The 22,829-nt window shown below is 37.3% G+C and overlaps 1 protein-coding gene across 4 annotated transcripts in view; it reads right to left on the bottom strand.

The window, feature by feature from the left end:
• Positions 1 to 20,500, bottom strand: part of LOC116297106 (uncharacterized) — a 43,611-nt gene extending 23,111 nt beyond the window's left edge. For all 4 annotated transcript variants that reach the window (XM_089035090.1, XM_089035091.1, XM_089035092.1 and 1 more), the window contains exons 1-23: positions 20,158 to 20,500; positions 19,067 to 19,181; positions 17,869 to 18,042; positions 16,800 to 16,906; positions 15,389 to 15,526; positions 14,795 to 14,955; positions 14,361 to 14,403; positions 13,657 to 13,729; positions 13,451 to 13,529; positions 13,238 to 13,291; positions 12,426 to 12,742; positions 12,274 to 12,342; positions 11,910 to 11,949; positions 11,456 to 11,620; positions 11,199 to 11,330; positions 10,612 to 10,634; positions 8,758 to 10,023; positions 6,383 to 6,719; positions 3,714 to 3,984; positions 3,252 to 3,294; positions 2,962 to 3,187; positions 1,597 to 1,729; positions 750 to 929 (exon numbers count right to left, since the gene is read on the bottom strand). In XM_089035090.1, coding sequence (XP_088891216.1) covers positions 750 to 929; positions 1,597 to 1,729; positions 2,962 to 3,187; positions 3,252 to 3,294; positions 3,714 to 3,984; positions 6,383 to 6,719; positions 8,758 to 10,023; positions 10,612 to 10,634; positions 11,199 to 11,330; positions 11,456 to 11,620; positions 11,910 to 11,949; positions 12,274 to 12,342; positions 12,426 to 12,742; positions 13,238 to 13,291; positions 13,451 to 13,529; positions 13,657 to 13,729; positions 14,361 to 14,403; positions 14,795 to 14,955; positions 15,389 to 15,526; positions 16,800 to 16,906; positions 17,869 to 18,042; positions 19,067 to 19,181; positions 20,158 to 20,393 — 4,382 coding nt within the window. In that variant the 5' untranslated portion in view covers positions 20,394 to 20,500. The remainder of the gene's footprint in view (positions 1 to 749; positions 930 to 1,596; positions 1,730 to 2,961; positions 3,188 to 3,251; positions 3,295 to 3,713; positions 3,985 to 6,382; positions 6,720 to 8,757; positions 10,024 to 10,611; positions 10,635 to 11,198; positions 11,331 to 11,455; positions 11,621 to 11,909; positions 11,950 to 12,273; positions 12,343 to 12,425; positions 12,743 to 13,237; positions 13,292 to 13,450; positions 13,530 to 13,656; positions 13,730 to 14,360; positions 14,404 to 14,794; positions 14,956 to 15,388; positions 15,527 to 16,799; positions 16,907 to 17,868; positions 18,043 to 19,066; positions 19,182 to 20,157) is intronic.
• Between the last annotated feature and the right edge of the window lie 2,329 nt (positions 20,501 to 22,829).

Raw genomic sequence — 22,829 nt, 5'->3', positions numbered from 1 at the left:
AAGGAATGGAAACCAGTACAAACACTAAAGATAACGTCTAAGAAAATATTGAATTAAAAAACGAAAGGAAATGTTATTATTACTCCTGACATCTCAACGAGGTCGGAGATGAATGTTCTCCGATTCTTTCAAAAAAAACTTTTCTCGAATTCGTAAAATACTGCTGTTCTCTTTTATTACACACTCTCCGTCTTGGCCTCCTTTCATCGTGAAAATACAACCACAAATGATAACGGTAAAGGCCGGTTTAGACGGTATGTTTTTTGCCTACAACTATCGTATACAACACGCTCGCGCCATCCTACAACTCGAGTCGTAGCGTGTAAATCAAGCCTACAACTCGCCTACGACAGACGCGAGCTTGTTGTATACGATAGTTGTAGGCGAAAATCGCACCGTTTAAACCGGCCTTAAAGGAAAAATGTAGAGCTTCAATAATGGGTCATTTTTACGCGGCAGCCATGTTGGTTCGTAAATAAATTCGCGCAACCTCGCATTTAAATGCTTGAAAATAAATGTATAGTACGCGTGAAAAAAGTATATTCCCATGAAAATAAACATAGCGGCCCTGTGACAAAAGTGCATATAGAAAATACGAAATTCTACCGACCTCCACTGAAACACGTGAATATTTTTCACAAAATTGAGGCTAATCTTTAGAGAATCGAAACTAGAGTACCGCGGTTCTGACTAAACTCAATGGGTTATTCTTATTAATAGTATTACGCGATTTATGGTTCATAGCTCACCTAGCCAGTTTATCTTCAGATCTCTTTATTTGGTCCTTCAGTTGAGACAACAATGATTCAGCAACTCTTCTCGCCTCGCTCTCTTGTTCGTATTTATATCGAATACTACGGATATCAGCCTCTGTTTGGAGTCTAGAGTGTTCTGTATCCGCTTTCTCCTTCGATACCGCTTGCAACTTCCTGGCAAACATTTGAATGTTGAAAAGTAATTAAAAGAAAATTATTAATCAAAAAAAAAAAAAAAAAAAAAAAAAAAAAAAAAAAAACACGCGAAGTTTTGACTGTACTAAAGAGTCCCAAAATACCCCTCCCCCCTCCAATCTCGGGAATTACATGAAGCCTTTAATATGGACGTCATGTTTTACGAGTTCAAGCCACGTGCCATCCATTGCCTTAAGTGTCATTGTTTTTTTTTTTTAGGTAAATATTTCTATACTTTTATTCGATTTAAACGGAAAAATGAAATTTTCCCCCTCAAAGATGAAAAAAAATAAAAAAATAACAAAAATAACAAAAATTAAAAATAAATAATATTGAAAAAGAGTATTCGATTTCTTAAAGAAAAATAAAATACATTCACTGTATAACCTGCAATTAAATTAGAATACTCTCATCTACAGTGCAGCTTAAATAAAATGTTCAATTATTGCGAGTGAAAATTTAAATTTTGTAAACGATTCCGAACATGCTTGAAGCAGTCGGAGTTTCCTCTTTGTAGGAGGGGGAAAAGCCAAAATAATTGAACACAACACACTAAACATAAGTTAAATTAATACAAAATAAGAAGAAGCCGTAAACAAGTCAAGGTTCAATTTCCCCGATTAGCTATCGTAAACATGCTTCTTACCTTTGTAAATCAGCCATGTCTTTCTCCAAATGTTTTCTACTTGTTTCAAGCGTAGAGTTCCTTTCTTTGAGCTTATCTATCTGGCGTCTTGAGTCCCTTAATGCATCCTGAAGGCGGGCTGCACTTTGTGGATCTTAATGGGCAATAGAAAAAAATCGTAAAAGAAGGAAATAAGACGCTAGAAACAGAAGAATTTGATCGATCGCTTACCGGGTTTTTCTTATTTTCCCAAGAGGTTTTTAGAATATCAAAATGATGAATTTGAAATAGAAATATTTAGATATTACAGTAATTCACGAACGTATCAAGACACGGGAAAAAAACTTCCGGAAATTAAAAATATATTTTGGTAATGCAGAAAGGATTTTTTATGAAGAAAAATAGGAAACAATAATAAAAAGGAAAGCATAGAAAATTAGCATTTAGATCAACTTATTTAGAATTCTAAGGTTGCAATTGTTTTTTCTGTTGAAAATTGTGAAAATGTATCTAACGTTTTAATAAAAATGAGAAAAATATTAAGAGTTTCGATGGAACATATCAAAGTAACTATACAACGTAAATTTTCAATGAGAAATCTGCGACTAAGAAGAAAAAAATAATATACAGAATTTCTATATCTTAATCCCTCTTTTTTTTCATGGCGTGAAGAATTTATTTTGACTTTATAGCCAATTAAGATTTCCTTTTGTTTTTTGTTTTTTTCAAAAACGTTTTTCTCCATCAAGACAGAGATACTAAGTAGATTATTTTTACAAGATCCTTACATTTCTCCCAAAGAACATTTCCTCCAATTAACTAGCCTTATCCATTTGGATACGAAGGTACTTATGCTTGCATCCTTAGCGTTAAGCCATTATCCCCCTTTTTACCACCAATGTTTACTTTCCCCTTATCGATAATAAACCCAGCGATAAAAAACATTTTTATAAACGCGAGTTAACTAAAGCCGATAAACGTCAATAATAGGCGGATGTGACGTCACAGAAGTAAAAGGGCGGAAATCAAAGGACGCGCGCGCAATAAACCTTGATTTATAGATCTAAAATAAGATACTCCATTGATCTTCAAAAATGACATCTTAAAGTTTTTATTTTAATTCTACGTGAAGTTTATATTTATATTCTCAAATGCAATCAAATCAAGGAACAAATCTAGTAAATTCTATACTCTAATTCCGATTCCAGGAATCGAAACGAGACTCCAGTTGTGAGAGGCATGTGTAATACATCTACACTTGATTCTAAAACAATTCCGTACTCAGAGCCTGTGTTCTGTATTCATTGTGATCAGCAGCGAGGAAGACGAGACGTGCTGACCATGAGTAATGTAGGCTCCTAGTATAACATTGTATTGTAAAATTACCTTGTGGACTGATGGGTAAAGAGCCATAAAGCGGAGTCGTCTTACTAAGCTGTGAGGTGGTAGGTGTAATGGGAGAATCAAACTGGCCGTCTGCTTTTGCTGTAGACTGGAACTGAGGTACGCCGCTGTTCAACATCATTGCTGCCGCAGGGCTATATGACGCCTGCTGACCTTCTTCAGATGACTCGGACCAGTCGACGTCATCGACGTAGCCATTGGAGAGGACCTGGATCGGGAATCACGAATGAGTCTACCACATCACAGTCAAAACATTTCATCATGTTACTTACCTGTGAGGTTGGTGGTAGAGGGTCTGAGGTTCCTTGGCCTCTCCTAAACACAGAAAAACGATGTCTTTGAAATTTGAAGAGATAAATTGACATCCTAGTTTTTTTTCCATGCAGTCATCCGAAAGGAAATGGGGTAGGATGTCAATTTATCTCTTCAAATGATGATGATGATGATGATGGTGATGACAATGTCAGAGAATGCTTTATAACTAAATTGGTCTCAATGACCTTGTACACACACATCTGCCAATATTTGTTTCCCAAGCATTGTGTTGAATAGTAGGTGTCAATCGATATTTATGAAGTCCTTGTCAAGAATATTCGAGGGCTTTCTCTAGATTCTCCGATTATCCTACCTCCACAAAACCTTACACCCTGAATTTCAGTTCGATCTAAGAGATAACCATCCCCTAATTTTGAAATTGTTTCAGGGTAGCGATCAAAATTGAAGGTTGAAGGTACCTTAATTTTCCAACACTCTCATCATTTTCAGTGTCATCATCTCTTGATGCCATCGTGTCAAGAATCGATTCTGATTCCAGCATGGCACTGCGTCTTTTAGCTGCTTCAAAAGATGCGTTCAACTGTTCTCGTTCTTGCATTAGCTGTCTTGATTTTTCTTCGAGTTCGTCGCGTCTTTTTCGATTCCCTAGCTCGGTTAGTTTTGCACCGACTTGGCGATCTAAAATTTCCTTTCTTGACTCCAAGTCTTGCAACTGACGTTTCTCCATTTCTGACCAAGTAAACAAGTAATAGGATTAAAAATATAAATGTTAGAACAATCAGGGAAAACAATTTATTAGTTTAAGATGAGGCAATGACTTAGATAAATTGAATTAAAAAACAAAATCGAAGTTTATCTATCGTAGGATATACTGAATGACTACGTTGGTGTGTTGGATACAAAGAGTTAAAGCCTGGTTCACATATGATCGCAGACGATCGCAGACGATCGCTCTCGATCGCTCGATCGCAGAATCCACTCAACCGAGGATCTCAAATCGAACTGTTCACATATGATCGCAGCCGATCGCCGGCGGTTTGTTGACACCTTACTTGCCTATATGGCTTACAAACGTAAATTAGCATATATAACCGTGTGTTGATACTTTTAAACCAGTTATATCTAAAAAAAACTAAAAAGAAATGCTTTTTCGCTTGTGAAAATCAAAAATATACACGTGTTTTATGGAAAACTGAGCATTGTGGGACACCTTCCAATCTCACGATCGCAGAATTCTGTTCACATATAATCGCAAACGATCGCAAACGATCGCAAACGATCGCAAACGATCGCAACCGATCGCAGGAATAGAACCCGATTCTATTCCTGCGATCGCGATCGCAGACAATCGCAGAGCTGTTCACATATAATCGTACTCGATCGCCAGCGATCCTCTGCGATCGTTTGCGATCGGTCTGCGATCATATGTGAACCAGGCTTAATAAGAAGGAATTAAACTTAAATACCGTCAGAAAAAGTTTACTTGGGACATGAGTCTTTCGTCGGAGTAAAAGTACGAGACAAAGTGTGAGCAACATATGATGTAACTTCATGCAAACCTTAGCGAGTCAGTGGATGGTGCATCTTTGGCAAATTCAAGTCGAAAAATGACACCGTGGAATTAATTTGACAGACAAGTTTGCTTGGGTCAAAACGAGACCTACTGCGCCGGTCAGTTATTTCAAGCAACGATGAGTTTCTTAAAGAAGCACTTCGTATAACCGACTTTCGTAAATGTACAAACAAAACGAATAGATTGTAATACTTGAATGTAAAAGTCATGGTATTGAAGAAAATATATTGTGAAATAGGTAACTTTTGATTTCATGCTGCTTGGCAAGTCTAATTGAAGCTGAACAAACTTACTGGATGGGAAGCGATATACAAACAACGTTGACCTGGGTGGAAACACAAGTACAAAGTACTTCTCGGATGACTTGAAACCATTAAAAACCCTTCAATTATTCACAAAGAAACATAGGACTAAAAAAGTTCACGCAAAAGAAAACCACTGAAGTTATCTTCACAAATTGTAGAAAATTTCGCTCGCAGCATAAAAGTAAAAGAAAAAAACACTGAGTGGAGAAAGGTAGGAATTTTTTCGCATGACAACAAACTTAGACAAGTAAACTTAAGTTTAAGTCTATTTACAATACAAGCTGTAGTTCTTTATTGACTGATTGCGAGAAATTCAATCAAGCACTTCGCTGGATCAATAGTGGAGACCAATACAGACCAATCAAAACGATATAAGATCATAAACTTATAAATTTATACAAACACGAAAAAGTTAGCGAAAATAAACCTTATTTTCTGTCATGATAACCATGCAAATGTTACTTAAATATTGAAGATAGGTACTTTTATAATAATTAAATCTGTCAAAATGGCATTGTCTAGTTACGAATAAAAGTAGAGTCTTTAAAAAATATTCTTCCTACCATTTGGTCTTTCTGCATGCTTTTAAAGTAATCCACGTTGAAGTCCATGTTTAAGAAGGAAGCGAAATATTGACAGTCGACAAACAAATCAATTTAGCGAAACAAAACCATGAAGGATGACTCGTAATTAATACCATGAATTGTCCATTTTTTCCCCCTTCTAGGCAAACTTCAGTTAACATAAAAGGCCAGTGTTTTTTAAGTTTAAACGCCAGTGAGTGGACGATTTTGCTCGAGGTAGAAGAGAACCTTTTTAAGTTAAAGGGACTAAAAATAAACAGGATTCTAAATAGTAATAGTAATAAACAGGTCAAAGAGATCAGCTGTTTCCATGGTATTGGACGCTGTGCTCACTGACTCGTGAAAAATATAGCGTGGCGTGGCGTGGAAGTCAATCATATGTGGAAATAAGATGTTGAGGAGGGGGGAGGTGACAGGAAAAAATGTCGTTTGTTTTTGTCATTGAAATCTCTTGTCAAAAGTATGTTTATGACCAAATTTTGCAAACAAGTCGTAAACCGACAGATTGACTGACTGATTGACTGCAGACCAACTGACGAACGGACCGACCGACCGACTGAAGACTAAATGACCGACCAATTGAATGACTGATTGACCAACCGACCGACCGACTGACGAACCGACCGACCGACTGTAGACTTACTGAATAAAACATATTTACTTACCGATTCTCATTTCTAGTTCCCGTTGATCCGTAATATCCCTATGCGTTAAAACCTCGCCTTCCAACATCTCTTGCTCAGCTTTCTTCCATCTTAACGATTCTTCAATTCTCTGTAGTTCTTCTTCATCCTCTCTCGACGCTATCCCTTGAAGACATTTCAACTTTAGTAGTTCTTGGCGCCTTCGAAGTTCTTCTTGCCCACACTGAAGTTCTTTGACTTTTTCTTTTCGCTTTTGTTCTTCTTCTTCGTGAGTTTTAAGGGATTTTTCTAGTTCTGCTTTCTCGCTGGCGATGCTTTCTTGGAATGAGTGTTTCCGCGCTCCTAATTCACCCATTTCCTAAAAATACAAAGTTTCGTGGATTAGAGTATGTCCCTACCGAGTTTTTTGGTCGTGAGTGTATTCTTTCTATAGAGCAAACTTTGAAAGTGAGTTTAGTTAAAGGCAAACAATCAAACAGGCAACACCAAGCAAGCAGATAAACAACAACATAGGCAGACAGGTAGCCAAGTCAGGAAAGACAGACAGACAAGCAGAAAAGCAAACAACAAAGCAAGAACGCAAACAAACAAAAAACAAGCAAACAAACACAAAAACAGACAAACATATGACACGAAGGTACCAAACATACAAAAACTGCAGAGTATCACGAGTATAACGCAGGCGCAAGAGGTAACTTTCTGTTTCCACCTTGTTGATGTAGAAGTATATGCTGCCATGTACAGTAATAAAACCAGAACGAAGCCTCTGATACTTCAGGTAGTGCGACTTATGAATTACTATCTTGTCCAAGAACAATTATTTTTACAACAAAAATGATAGTATAAAATATATTATTATATATTCAATAATCTCGAAAAAAATTTAAGTCGATTTTGTAATAAAAAAAAAGTACTTTCGATGAAAAGTGAAAGAAAAAAATAAATAAATAAAATAAACCAAGAGTAATATATATTTTTTTAAACGCTGAAAAAGGATCGTATCGATTTAACAAGATTAATGATCTGCAATAATTATAGCTATTTATTATGTATATTGGACTGTTTATGGTTACTATATATATCATATATGAAAAAAATGAACATCAACAAATAGAAAAGTATAAGAGGCAATTGATGGTATATTGGTATAGAGGTATATTGATGGCTTGGAATATTTCTAGGTATTCCTGGTCAACACCTTGCATGCCACCAAGCATTTCAATGAACAAACTCCCCCCAAAAATTAATAAAAGATCTAAAGAAAGTTACACATAGCGTCAACAACACAGGAGCACTACAGAAAGAAAGCCTCCTCTTGTATCGTAAATGCAGTCTGTCTGAGATGTTAATCCAAGTGGATTACACTTCGGCTTTCAGTAAATAGTAACAGCAGTGATGTTTGGTTGTAACGCCAAAACACAATATTACTAAGATCTTAAAAATACGATATTGTAAATTAAGAAACCAAAAACTATAAAAAATAAAAAATAAAATAAAAAAAGATTGAAAAGTAGAAAATAAATAAAACAAAAAGAACTAACGCTTACCCCATTTGTTACAGCCATACTCAATCATATAATAAAAACAAAGAAAGAGCAAGAAAATCAACACAAGAGTAGTAGTTAGAGGGTCTTCAGCTCAAGATATCAATAAATTATTTTCGGCTCGACTTTCTCTTCCATATCTTTTATATTCTCAAAATAGTAGAAAATTCAAATGACAGGGGAGTGGTTTTTTAAAAAATATAATGGTATAACTAAAAGGTGTTTGAATTGTGGACGGAATATGATGTTGTATGATTGTTATGGTTGTGTGGGTATTGATGGCAGCGATGATAGTGATGCTGGAAGTGATGATTATTGTGGAGTAAATGACGAAAATGATTTTGGGAGTGATGGTGTTAATGTTGATGGTGGTTATGATGATGATGGTGATGGTCGTAGAGTGATTGATGGTGATGGTGATGGTCGTAGAGTGATTGATGGTGATGGTGATGGTCGTGATGATGATGATGATGGTGGTGGTTGTGGACTGATTGATGGTGATGAGGTGATGATGATGGTCGTGGTCGTTAGGAGTGATTGATGGTGATGGTCGTCATGGATGATGGTGATGGTGATAATAGTGGAGTGATTTTTGATAATTGTCGTGATGATGATATTGTTGGTTGCGGAGTATGATGTTGATGATCGTACTATTGATGATGATGATGGTTAGGGGGTTGATGTTGTTGTTGGTATTGATGCTGATGTCGATTCTGATGATAGTGGTCACGGATAACGATAATCTCGATGATGACAATAATTACGGTGATTGATAATTATATTAATACTGCTGCTACATGTAACATAGTTATGATAATGATAATGATAATACATAACGACAACTTTTCTTACCGCTGAAAGAACTTGTTGTCCTTGTACAGGCAGCACTTGCTCTTCTACAGCACGTTGTCTTTCAAATTCCTTCAACTTCAACTTTTCTTCTAATTCTCTTTCCCTCCTGGCCATTTCTTCTTCAAACTTTCTTTCCTGCTCAAGTAATTCTTCTTGTTTCTTTCGATAAGCTTCCAAGAGGTTGTCTTCGTCTTCCTTGATTCTCTGCTGTTTCTCAAACAGTTCTTGTTGTCGCTGTCTTTTCAGTTCTTCATTACGAAGTGCCTCCTCTTTTCTTCTCCTTGCTTCTTCTGCTTCTCTATTTTCCAGTATTTTTCTCTCATGGTGGAGTTTTTCTTCATATTCTCGCTTCTGGCGTTCCATTTCTTCTTCCTTTTCGCGCATTTGTCTCTCGAGTTCTTCCTCTTTCTCTCGCTGAATTCTTTGTAATTCGCTCTCGTTTCGGTTACGAATACGGTTTTCTTCTTCTTCTCGGCGTCGCTTCTCCTCATCCCTTTCCTGTCTCAGTTTCAACATTTCCTCTTCTTTAAGCTTCATTTGTCTTTCAAGTTCTTCTTCTTTTTCTCGCTCAATTCGCAGCCTTTCTTCTTCTCTTTGTCTTTCCAGAGTCTTAAGCGCCTCTTCTACGCGCTGTCTTTCTTCTCTTTCTCTTTGTAGCCTTCCCTCGTCTGATTTCCTTCGTCTTTCTTGTTCTTCTTTGAGCAAGCGTAGCTCTTCTTCCTTTCGTTCCCTTTCCTCTCTTTCCCGATTGAATTTTTCTTGTTCCCGACGCAAAATTTCTTTTCTTTCTTCTTCCTCGATTCTTTCTCTCTCTTCTGATCTTCTTCGTTCGTTTTCCTCATCTTCTTCCAACTTTCTTTTTTCTTCTTCAGCTTCTTTCTCAAGTCGTTCCATTTCCATCTCCATTTCTAATTCCTTCTGAACTTCCAGAGCCATTGCTTCCTCTTTCTTCTTCTGTTCCTTCTCCCACTGTGTAATCCTATCTTTATCTATATCGTCTTCATCTTTCTGCTTTGATTTCTTCAATGAATCTTTCTTCTTTTTAGCTCGTTCTTTTTCCCATTCGCTCTCCGATTCCTCGATTTCTGAGTCACTGTTGGAATTTTTTCGAGTCTTTCCTCCATCTTTGACGCCCTTGTCAGTTTTGTCCATGGTGTCTTTCTTTATTTCAACCGGTGAGGGTGGTATTGGGGTTATTTTTTGACTGGTACCAAAGAGACTGCTGCCCCGTGTGTTTGTGGGTTCATCAGATGGAAGAATATCGTCCTGTAATAAAAAATGTAAGGGACACAGTCCATAAATATATTTTAATTAATGCAATGCATTCAATATGAGCAAAATCATGTTAGGTCCGATTTCAAGACTCTGCGAATTTTGAGACTCAGTATTCAAAAATTGAAAGGAAAAAACCTGTCGTGTGGCATCTCAGTAAAGATGTATTTTCGTCGTAAGGTCCTTATGTATACTAGAAAAAACGTGCCTCATGGTATATTCCATGGTATGCCACTCAAGACCATCGTGTAACTACAGCTGTATTCAGCGTAGAGCGTAGATAAATTGGAAAAGAAATCTCCAACCCATGTATGCTATTAGCCTATTCCGCAGGCATCTCCTTGCTCTTTTTGCCTCTTGGGCTTCCTGTGGCGAGGACAAGAAAGACGAAAGCCTTTTCTCTCCCTCCCTCGTCCCCATTCCTTCTCCTCTCTCGTTCCTAGTTCTTCTCTGCCATAAAATTAAACACAGGGACCCCAACACAGAATATATGGTGTAGCCTTCGGAGGAGGCTAGCATGCTATATAAGTGACGGAATATATTGAGAAAATAAGGATTGAACTGAAGGATAGAATGACTTACATCTGATGTGTCCCATTCAGAATCTACGAGAAAAAGTTAAAATAAACGTTAAAAGTAATAAAAAGAGAATGGCGGAATTTGAATAAAAGACGTCAGAAGAAGACGTCAAAGGCTTCCTCAACTTGTCTCACTAAACCGCGATCAGAACCATTTCGCTATCATTACTATCATCCCCATAATCTTCTTCATCATCATCATAATCATCATCATCATTACCCAGCCCCTCGGCTCCGCCTTGTTTTTTTAACCCACTTCTCGGTGGAAATCGGATGAAAAACTCTTTCATGTGCTTGATATATTACATCAACATCATTACCATCATGATAACGCTCATCACCACCAACGTTACCGTTAGCATCAACATAATCACCATCATTATCATTACTATCAGCATCATCGCCATCAGCATCACTATCACCACCACCACCACCACCATCAACATCATCATCACTTTCTCCATCTTCATCATCATCATCATCTAGGCTCTTTCCTAATTTTCCCCACGACGACCTTGTGTTTATGGTCCTCACCGAAAAATGACAAAGATTAGGTTAAATTAATTCTTGGTGAAGATAAGAGGTACGTACCTTCAGAAAGGCTGCTGTCGTGTTTGTCCGTCTTCTTCTTTCCTCTGTCTTTCTCATGTGCTTCACTAATTTCAGGGTCAGAGACAGAGCTTACTGGGCTACCAAGGTTCAGCTTAGGAATCTTGTTATCCTCTACGAAATTGCAAATCCAAAACAAATGTAAACCATATATACGTTAAAACCTTTTGGCAAGGGATTTATGGCAATGAAATGGTCGTGCGAATGCGCGCTTTATCAAAACCCATTAATTTTCTGACCTTGTTTTTTCTCGTCTTTTGTTGAAAATGATAAGGGTGCAGTAGCACTTGTTGGTGTCTTTATATTCACATCATCATAGTCCAGTGAAGCTTCTGATAAATGGTCATCGTCGCCATTATCGCTTAAGGTAAGACTTAGATCGCTGTCTTTACTACCAGCATTGTCTGAAGGTTATGTAGAATTGCACAAGAAAAATAATTCAAACATAGATCAGCATAGAGGTTGTTTCAGGGTATGAATACAAATTGTAAATCGACTACAATTCAGTGGTAACCACGCGCATAGGACCAATTTTAACTCGTTCTGGCGGTCTTAATTTGTGGGAAGCACGGGAAATATAAAATAATTACCAAGTAAAACTATATGCAAAGATTTGCGTACATGAAAGATAAGCTACATTAAAACTTAAAAGGCACAAAAAATATATATCAATGATGAGAAAAACTGGTTTACCTGTCATAAATACGCCTTTACTGCTGGACTTTAGTCCCCCCTAGACGGAAAGGATAAGTAATTGAAAAAATGGATGAATGAATGGATTAATGGGATAAATAGGTAAGTGGAAAAATACGCCTTTACTGCTGGACTTTGGTCCCCCCTAGAGGGAAAGGATAGTGAAAAAACGGATGAATGAGTGGATCGATGGGATGAATACATAAGTGGATGGATGGATAGATACGTACATGAATGGATGAAGAATTTGGTGGATAGATAAGCGGTTGAATGGAAATCGATGGGTACATTAATTGATGGATGTAAGGTTTGCAATGTGATCTCACAATATGACGTGATGTTACGTTGTCACGAGATTACTTACCTTTTTCACCTCGGCAAGTTTCCCAGCCAGTAATGCAGCAACCTTTTCCGACGCTTCTGATTCAGAAAGCTTAAACGGAAACAAGAAAAAACAGTTTATTACGATTTCTTCATTTAACCAAAGTCACTGGTCAGTCATTTTTAATCTCTCACCTGTGATTCGTCATCTGAATGCACTTGAATGGATTCCCAGGGAAGTGACTGGGGTCTTCCTCCAGATAGTCTCGACGGTGACACATCTCCTGATACACGACCAGTGGACAGCTTTCTTCCAGAACTGTCAGTCTTGGGTGTACTATTGGTGGGTGTCTGTCCACTTTTCACAGGTGTCCCCGGTGCGCTTTTGGTGGGTGTAGAACGTGCTGATGTTTTCTTGGCGTCATTTTGTGTTGAGTCCTTGGAAGGCGGTGGGCTGGATAATGGAACAGGGATCTTTGATCCTGCTGTCTCTACTGGTTTGATTTTACCCACTGAATAATGATTGAACAAAATATGTAATTATGAATAATTAAAATACGGCCCTGGACAATTACCCCTCTCTCCTTCCACCCCCTCCCCCACTCAACCCAACCCAGCCCCTTTTATTGTCTTGAAACTAAAGATTACTGTATGCTAATGATCATCATAAAATAATTGTTAGATACATCATTTACTGATTTTGGTAGCACAATCTTTATTAAAGTACATACGACTCGCGCTCGTTCCCTTTGTCCCCCCCCCCCCCCCCCCCTCCCAATGGTCGTCGTATTTCACACCGTTTAAGAAACATAAAACGAGGCGTAGCCTTAGTGCTCTACAGCTCCCAGAGTGTTTTTAAAATTTAAAAATCAGTGACACAAGGACCGCTTTTATATTGTTTTACAAATTTTTTTGAACGATTTTATGAGAGCGTATCTCTGTTCTCTGATATAAACACGGTAGCTAGCCAATCACCGCGCGCGTTATAGCATCAATGTTTATCTTACCCTGGCTGTTAGTCGATTTGACGCTGTCCTGTCGAACTGGTATTCGACTGGTAGCTGTAGAGACATAAATTAACATCAACGGCTTATCGAGAACTACTAGGCAAGGTACAGTATAAATTCAAAAGCTAAGATGTCGTTTTTAGTTTTAAATTGCATTCAACACTAAACATTCTGGTTCATCGATATCGTTTCCTATTGACACAAATGACTTACATTTCTGACTATGTGCTGATACGTCTGATCCTGAGCGCGCCACAGGTTTGAGTGCAGCCAGAAGACTGGGTTTTGCAGGCTAGAAAAACAAATAAAAATAAATATTTTTTTAAAATATCACTTTTGCCCAGCTATAACACGAAACCCAGGAAATTCACTGAGAAAATTTTATAGAGTCACTGTGCTATACAAACTGTTACACGTACATTTACTTTCTTTTTCGATTCAAATATGTCTTCTGCTTCGGAAGAATCCCAAGAAGTTCCTCCAACAGAATGACTGCGAGGAGAAAACACACAATATGAGAGCAATGTGAAATACATGAATAAGGAAGCATTGGTACGCTCTCCTCTCCCCTTCTCTCCACTCTTTTTCCCCTTCTTCTCTACTTTATGTCACGCCTCGTCTGCCTTCTCTTCCCCTACCCTCTGCACCTTTTCTCCCCTCCCCTCTTGTTTTACCCTTATACCTCATTTCCATTCCACTTTATGCCAGCCCTTGTCTCCAATCTCCACCCCTCCTATCGGCAAACTCTCTCCCCTCCTCTTCCCACTCCGATCACTCCTCTCTTCTTTCCCTACCTCCCCAACTCGCTTCCACTTCATGCCACACCTCATCTTCCATCTCCTCCCCTCTCCTCTGAACCTTCTCTTTCCTCTCTTCTTTCCCCATCTTCCTACCTCCCCAACTCACTTCCACTTCACGACACGCCTCACCCCCCAACTCCTCCCCTCTAATCTGAACCTACTCTCTTCTCTCTTCTTTCCCCAGCTCCTCAACTCACTTCCACTTCATGACATGCCTTGTCTCCCATCTCCAATCCCACCTGCATCTTCTCTCCCTTCCTCTTCCTTCCTCTCTTCTTCCCTTCTCCCCTCCACAATCCACAAATGCTGTAGTATGTACTTACTGACTAGTTGTGTCTTCTTCTTTTCCTGATGGACTCTCTCCACCTAAATGATACAATGTGCACTTATTTTACCAGATATATACCATTCAAAGAAATAGGAAAAGCCATTGTTTTTGAGTGAGATAAGGTTGAACCATGATTAATTCAACTGACTTATGACCAGTTGTTATCACATCTTTTGGATAATCACTTGTATTAGAAGAACAGTTTCGAGTTTATATTTACTGCTGTGCTCATTTGATTACAGACTCTTTTACACAGGGTTAGCCTCGTATCAGTGTTTAAATAATCACAAATACCAATTGTAAAGTAAAGAATGCATAGCTTCAACAATACAAACACTATGAAATTTGGAGGGGGGGGGGGGGGGGGCGGGGGGGATGAAAGAAAAGTAATAGACAAAGAAAGTAACAACATCAAAGAGCAACTCTTACCCATGTCCATTGCTGGTCCACCAAAACTAAACTCTAGTTCATCTGTACCAAGCAGGCTTGACATATTGTTATTGTTTGGTTTACGAGCAGCCTTAGCTGTTTGTGCTGATCGTTGTTGTGCTTCAAGCTTTTCTTCATGTTCTTCTATGATGTTTGAACAACTGAGAAATCCATGGCAAAATTTTTAACAATAAATAAAATTACTAATTCATAGCATTCAAAGTATCTAGATCAAAATCACTTTTTTTTAGAATTCTGTAAATTCTATTCATTCCATGCCACAGGCTAAGGGCCTTTGATGATAGAAACAAAATATCTCAAGATATCTGGGTTTAAGGCTTTTATCAATTAAAAACTATTACTCAAACAAAGTTTAATTGACAAAAACTATTAATCACTAGACACATGGAGCAGGTGGTCGGGGTAGCAAAAATATAAATGGACTTTACAGAGCTAAAAATAATGACTGGTAAATGGAATTAAGTGTGTGGCCAAAATTTGAATTTGTCTGGTAAAAGTATTTTGCTTAGTACTCTTGACCAATGAGGCCATTGAACAGCTGTTATTTTAGCTCTACAGTATGATGGCAGTAACCTGTGATGTCCTTGTATAATAGCATGGTCAGATGCCCTCCATCCTTGACTATCTCTGATCTCAGTGTTGGCATTATTCTGCAGGAAGAGCTTGACAATACCTATGTGTCCTTCACTAGCAGCTGTCATGATGGATGTTCTATCATTGCGCAGAAAAAATGTTAATTATAATTAATTAATATCATTAATCTTCATTCATATTGTGACTATAATTTTGTAATTTCATAATCAGTAATCATATAAGAGCATGTGTAATAGGTAAGTTACAAGCCTTGTAAGAAACGACTAAAGAAGAGGGCCAATGGGCCTTTCACAATTTCAAGTTGCGTAGAATCCCATGAAAAAATAGTACAAGAGAGATGAGGTGGTAAGCCATGTGGGATCAGTTTTTTAAATGATTATTTATTTTCAAATGAATGATACAGTAATTATTTATATCATGTATATTAAATAATTACCATTAGTTTGAAATTGTTCTTTTTCATAAGAGAGAATTAGCAAACGCAATGCGAAGTGAAGGAGTATGATGTGCAATGTCAATGTTTGCATTGGAAGCACGGGTGGCGTTAAGAGCGGTGAGAGCACTTCACCTCTCACCAATGCGACGCAGGTTCGAGTCTCCCTGTGCACTATGTGAGTAGAGTTGCTTGTTGGTTCTCTCCTGTGCTTTGAAGGTTTTCTGGGTTCTCCAGTTTTTCTCTCTCCGTAAAAAATTAACTTCGAAATTCCAAGAATCCAGTGGAAGAAGAGCCACTCTGTGGAATCCACTATTAGTCTCATTATTATTATTATTACTCTTTTTTTTTGAAAGCCATTTGTGAGTGCATGGCCTCTTTTACGTCTAGTTGTGTTTTCTAAATCCTTCTTATACCATCATTGCAACAGTGATATATCCAGTTTGATTTTAAGGTCAGGGCAATCAGGCTGTAAATTAAATTACAAGTCATGTGACTATCCTTCTCATACTCATTAATAATTCATGAGTAAACCAGCCAATCAATGGGCTATTTTTGGGTCACATGATGTTACTTGAAACCTGGTAAAGTGCTGCGAAAGGAATGCATTCAGTCTGGAGTAACTGGAACAAAATTAATTCAGTCCTAGGACTGAATTAATTTTGTTCCAGTTACTCCAAGTCGAATAATTAATGAGATGAGAAGTCATTTCAAAGCCTCCAATATCGGACTGGACGGGATTTCAAGTCCGTGCAATTAGTTCCAGTCCTTGGCTGTGCCTCGGACTGGAACTAATTGCTTTGGCTTGAAATCCCGTCCAGTCCTCATTGTCAGCTTTGGAATATTACTTCTTAGCTATTAGTATCTTAATGGCAGAGTGGCTAACCACAAAAATCCACCACCCTTTCTCTAGGATATACCCTTGACTTTTTCTACCATTATCAAGATTATAGTCACCTTCCATGAGCATCAACAGCATTAATATCAGCTCCTTCATGAATCAGAAATCCCACAAAGTCCTGATATCCAAGAGACGATGCAACATGTAATGGAGTGAAGCCCTCCTGGAACAAAAAATGCAAAATCGCTAAATATTGCATGAAGTATCATATAGCATTCCGTGAACCTCAAGATTAAATATTAAATACTGGTTGGTAACCCAATGATCATAAACAATGAAGTTGTGATGTGCCAACCATATAAATGGTTAAAAACAAGAGGTTGGCAATACATGCATCAAAAGTCCTGCACTACTTCTCTCAGCGCATGCTTAAGGGGCCAAAAAGTGGGGTAAGGGGTTGTAAAAAAATGCTATATTTTGGTATATTTATTTCTAATTGACTTGCTCTTGGATATTCAATGAAAATTGTCATTGAATAGTAAAATTCAATTTTTAGCAATTTTTACATCCCACTTTTTGACCCCTTGAGCATGTGCTTAGAGTAGCAGTGTGAGTCTTTTGATTCATTTATTTGAACCCAGGGGTAAAATTATGTTGCTTGTTTCCCTTCGGCGCAGCGGGGAAAGGGGGGGGCAGATGGGGGTACACCACTAGAATTTGGGTAGGGGTGTTCCGCTGGGATTCTGAAAGGAGTACCCTGTTTATGACAAAAAACTCAAATTTGTAGACCCTGTTTATGACAAAAGATATAATTTATTGGACTGAGTTCCCGTTTCAATTATCATGTCATCTCGTGTATCGTTTTTTTTACGACCATAATAACCAGTTTCGGTCAATACGAAAGTAGAAACCCTGAATATGACAGGAAACTCAAAAAGAACTTGGAACTTGAAAGAAATTGCATACCCTGTTTATGACAAGAATCTCGAAAAACCATACCCTGTTCAGCGGATCATCCCAGTATAGTCCATATATGGGAGTACCCCCCCCCCCCCCCCGGCTTGTTTCTCGCTCCTTGACAAAATATTTTTAGGAGCGTGAAAAGAGCGACAGAATTTTACCCCTAGGTTCCAGAGGATGCCAAGACTTCTGGATGCAACAGTTACAATTGAATACTTTACTGACCTTATCTTGGACACTGATTTTAGCTCCTTTTCCTAACAGGAGAACAGCAACATCAATTTCACCATTAGCTGAAGCCAAGTGAAGAGGAGTACTGTTCATTACATCTATGACATTAGCATCTGCCCCGCTCTCTAATAACACCTCTGTACAGCCCTGAGATTGTGCTTCAATAGCCTAGGGCACAAATGAATGGATGAATGAATGAACAAATGATGAGAAAATGGATGGGGAAATGCGATGGAAGAGTAAATGTATCAATACTCTATTTATATCAAGATATAACTAGCTAAAAACTAGTGTGAGCTGCGTCAGTGTTTCTAATGAAACAGTAATGATGAAAAGGTAAATTATACACCGTGAAAAGATGAAAAACCTTACTTAACAGTAAGTTTTTTCATCTTTTCACGGTGTATAATTTACCTTTTCATCATTTCTATTTATATCAGATTTCTCTGTAATCACAGAGTGGGACAATCACGAACGGAACCCTCAGAACCATGCTAGGTGAAAGCCCAAGATCGAATTGGAATTTAGAAGTTGGTTTTTTGCGGAGGGAGGAAAACCAGAGAACCTAGAAAACCCTCGAAGCACAGGAGAGAACCAACAAACAACTCAACTCACATACAACACCGAGCTCGTCGGGACTCGAACCCAACTCGCATTGGTGAGAGGCGTGCACTCTCACCGCTACGCCACCCATGCTTCCCCAGCTCTGAGGTCAAAAGGTTATTGATTCTCACTCTAAACCTATCTGAAGTTAAACTGAGCCTCTGGAGCCCAGGATAATGGATCAACTATAATTAGAAACATAAAGAAATTGTCCTCAGTGCAATTAAAGGCTATACAAGAAAATACAAAAAAAATCACAATTTTCTCTATGGAATGTGAAATATTGCAAGTTTTGAATTTTCCTGTTAGCCTCACATTAAATTTCTGATTTAATAACTTTACTCCCTAATTATGCACAAATATATATCCAATATATAGGGCCCACAAACAATGCCAGAAAAATCTGGGAATGCCAATGGACTCATTCAGCCAAACTTCTCTCAGGCCTCATAATGTCTGGCCTGCCATCGAGCAATCATTATTTTTAGCTGTGTCCTTAAAGTCCTTTTTCAAGATGCACACTATTTCTATCACATATTTCTATAAGTTCATAGGTAAACTAGGAGTGATCAGTTGCCAGATCAAATACCTTCATCAGTGGAGTTCTACCATAGCCATCACATAAATTAGTCTTGGCTTTATTAGCAAGTAAGAAACGGCATACTTCTTCACTGCCTAGTGCAGCAGCCAGATGTAATGGTGTCCTAAAAAGATAAAACAATCATTGAAATAAATAATATTAGGCTAGAGGCAGGCTTCATTTACAAACTCTGCATGTAAACTGTACATGGATGTGATGCAAAGTTATTTCTCTCTTACTTCATTATTTTGAGCTTAATATACTAATTTATTATTATTCTATTTTAATATTATTAAATGGATAAATGATTTGAGCATAAAGTCATTTGACTATAATCCCCAACTAACATTTTTCCCTCTTGACTTCCATCAATCAATCAATAAATACGTCAATCAAAATATTCGAAAGTTAAAATTCCAATGAGAAGAAATATAAATTTGTAGACGTCAATCTGTTAACTGATAAGTCAAATATCAATATATATCGATGATCTCAGGGAATAGGCATTGAAAAATATATAATTCCTTTGTAAATTGATCTATTATAAGAAAACGTTACTCGGGTGACAAAAGATGACAATGATATCAAAATAATAAGTAGGGATTTAACAGCAAAGATCTACAGTATGTCATCGTTTACTTTTAAAAAATCGTTGAAATATTTAGCCTTATCCTTTTATTTCTAATCCTCCTCTCTTACACATCTCTAGACTTGTTGAAATTGTTTCAAACTGAGAATTACTGTATTATTGCTAAATTGTGAGGTGTTGGGGTAGAATTATTTATGGTTGCGTGTCTAGTGAAGCGACAAGTTGAACAGCAGTTAACATATATATGTAGTCTAATACGCGCCAGAAAAAAAATGCTAAATTACGCTATTAAAATGCTTTTTGACACAAAGTAAGCAAGCATTAGGTTCATAAGGTATCTCTAAATTCATAAATGATGAACAAAATATTTTTTTTCTTTAAAAAACGAGTGAAATCTCCAAGTATCTGACCAAAACAGTCAAGCAAGACGACGCTTTTTCAGTTGCTACGAGACACGACACTCGGGGATATTTCTCTATCTTTATCCACAATGCCGCCATTCAAAACTTACCTGTTCTCTTTATCGAGTTGATTAACATCTGCCTTCTTGATGATCTGTCGAAGTTTAGCCATGTCTCTAGTCCAGACGGCTTTATGAAGCTTAGGAAGATCTTTTTCTTTTTGGACGAAATAACCAGCTGCACCGGCCGCCATTTCACGGCCAGAGAGAGAATTGAGATCTTGTGTCGAAGAAGCATTTTTAGCCTTGTTGTCCTTTCTTTTGAGGAGCTTTCTGAGTCCCGACATATCGATTAAGCTTTGTTCTAGCTCATGAATCTGTGAGTTTGAAGTTAAAATTTACGAGGTTTGTTTTAAATTCATCTTTTCAAGTCAAACGCGAGTTCGTTGATATACTCAGCGCCAGGCCGTGACTTGTAACGCAATACATAGTGACGTCACCGTGACTAAGGATACGGATCAAACCACAGGGAGCCCAATTTAGATTAAAGTGAATGGTGAAAATAAAATCGGAAAAATTAAATAATTAATACTCTTAGTATATATACATAAGATCGACATCAGATACCATAGGGAAATTATATAGGAAAAGAAAGGCGCGCGCGAAAAAAAATTTTCTAGTGCATTTTTTTATAATTTCTTTACTCTTTCGCATTACGGAGGACATTATCTTGATCTCGAATTTTTAAAAAATATTAATTATCTAATTTTTCCGATTTTATTTTCACCATTCACTTTAATCTAAATTGAGCTCCCTGTGATTAAGCGGACTGGGGAAAAGAAAGGAACGGGGAAAAAGAAAGGAAAGGAATATAAAGAACTCGTAGGAAATTGAGTTTTGGTTCAATTTTACAATAATAAACAAGGATAGCGCCACCTTTGTCGTTTGGACAGCTTTGGTACGTTTGCCGTTGTTTTTGCACTCTATTTTCGGGTATTTAGACAGCTGATTGAACCTAGCCATAGCATATCGTTGAATAAGGGATATTAATACCGGATAGTGTTTGCTACTAACTCAGTAGCCATAACCAAATATAAAGCCGTCCAATGACACGTTCGTACCACAGGGTACCCAGTGATCAATTACGAACTGGAATTTTTCCCTGTCTGAAATAGCTTAAATGTAAATCCTGCAACTAACAATAACATTGCTGGTGAATGATGCTGAAACGAATGACTCTAGTTATACGGGTACCAAAGCTACCAAACTCTATTTATAGCCGTCAGTCATGTCTCAAAGAGAGTTTTCACACTAATTTATACCTCTATTAAGCGGCCAACCTCTATTTAACGACCACATGACGTTACCCCAAGAGTGGTCGCTTAATAAAGGTTCTCACTTTAGGTATCTTAGCATAATATTCAGTAGATTGAATAATATCATTAATGTTAGAGTCAATACTAAAGCCAAAATAAAAAAATGACGTCATACCCACCAACCAATCAACGTTCGAGTTATGTTTCATCTAGCTAGCTATGTGTGATGTGACCGGGATCAAGATTTACTGCGATGGAGTAATCACAAAATGGTTTAAATCCCCCCACAGTCAGTCAGTAAGGAATATAAAGACCCAGAAAGAGATTTTCTACAGGAGGGCTCCCTGTGGTACTATTTTTTAAAAAGTCATCAGTGAAAAGAATGGAATTCTTCAAAAGGTTCTTTTTAAATAAAGTATACTTTTAGACACTTGAATCACAGGAAGACATAGAGAGAGGGGGGGGGGAGGGGATATAAAAACACTAAATCACCTAATAGTGACTTTAAGGCAGCAGTATGCAGTATGTTACCTTGACAACGGATTTTTTCAAATAACCACGGCAATTACCTATAAAGAGGGTCCGCCACGTGGGGTTAAACATAAATCAACAAAGTTTAAATGAACAACAGTCATGGATAATATCACGTAATCTTAAAAAATTATCACCTTGAACCTTAACACTTTGAAGTGAGTTTTTATGACTAAGCATTCTCCTTGAAAGTTCAGCATCAAATATAGTTATTTTAAAGAAAATTAAGCTCTACAAAATTGTTTATCGGTAAACAATTTAGTGTTAATTGCAGTAACACGAAATTGAACAAACAATTGGAAAATAGCGTGTTATGTTGGTGATAAAATCATATATCATTGAAAATAATGATTTGAATTTTTTTTTTGTGTGTGTGTGTGGTTTTTTTGGTTTTTTGTTTTTGTTTTTTGTTTTGTTTTGTTTTGTTTTTTCTTTTTGTTTTTTGTTTTGTTTTGTTTTGTTTTGTTTTTTATTTGTTTGTTTTTGTTTTGTTTTGTTTTGTTTTGTTTTGTTTTGTTTTTGTTGCACATGTAAATATCCTGTGCAAAAGAAAAGAAAAAAATCAAACCAACTCGGCATGCGTTCCTATCAAGGTTCAAAGATTCATTTTATTATTGGAAGTTTTATTTCCATCTTGCTTTGATGCTTGCATTTATGAAACGTACGTTTCATTAATCTTTGCCTAAAACATCAAAATGTTCATTCGTGACAGGATTTTTTAAACAAAACTGCACACCAAACAAAAAACTTTAAAACGGTAGCTCAATTTTTGAAATAACCTGAGCTCTGCACGAATCAGTGAAGAACTAAATAAGCTTTTAATCTGAGCCTAGAATTCAAATTTGCAACGTGCGCGTTTCATTAATGCAAGCTTCAAAGGAGGATGGAAATCAAAACTTCGAATAATGAAATGAATATTTGAACCTTGATGGGGTC

This window comes from Actinia tenebrosa, unplaced genomic scaffold (genome assembly GCF_029948245.1).
Source record: "Actinia tenebrosa isolate PJP-AT-01 unplaced genomic scaffold, QUT_ActTen_1.0 PGA_scaffold3__52_contigs__length_22856419, whole genome shotgun sequence".
Lineage (NCBI taxonomy): Eukaryota > Metazoa > Cnidaria > Anthozoa > Actiniaria > Actiniidae > Actinia > Actinia tenebrosa.
Note: the sequence above shows the minus strand (reverse complement) of the source record. Positions and strands in the feature narration are given on the sequence as shown.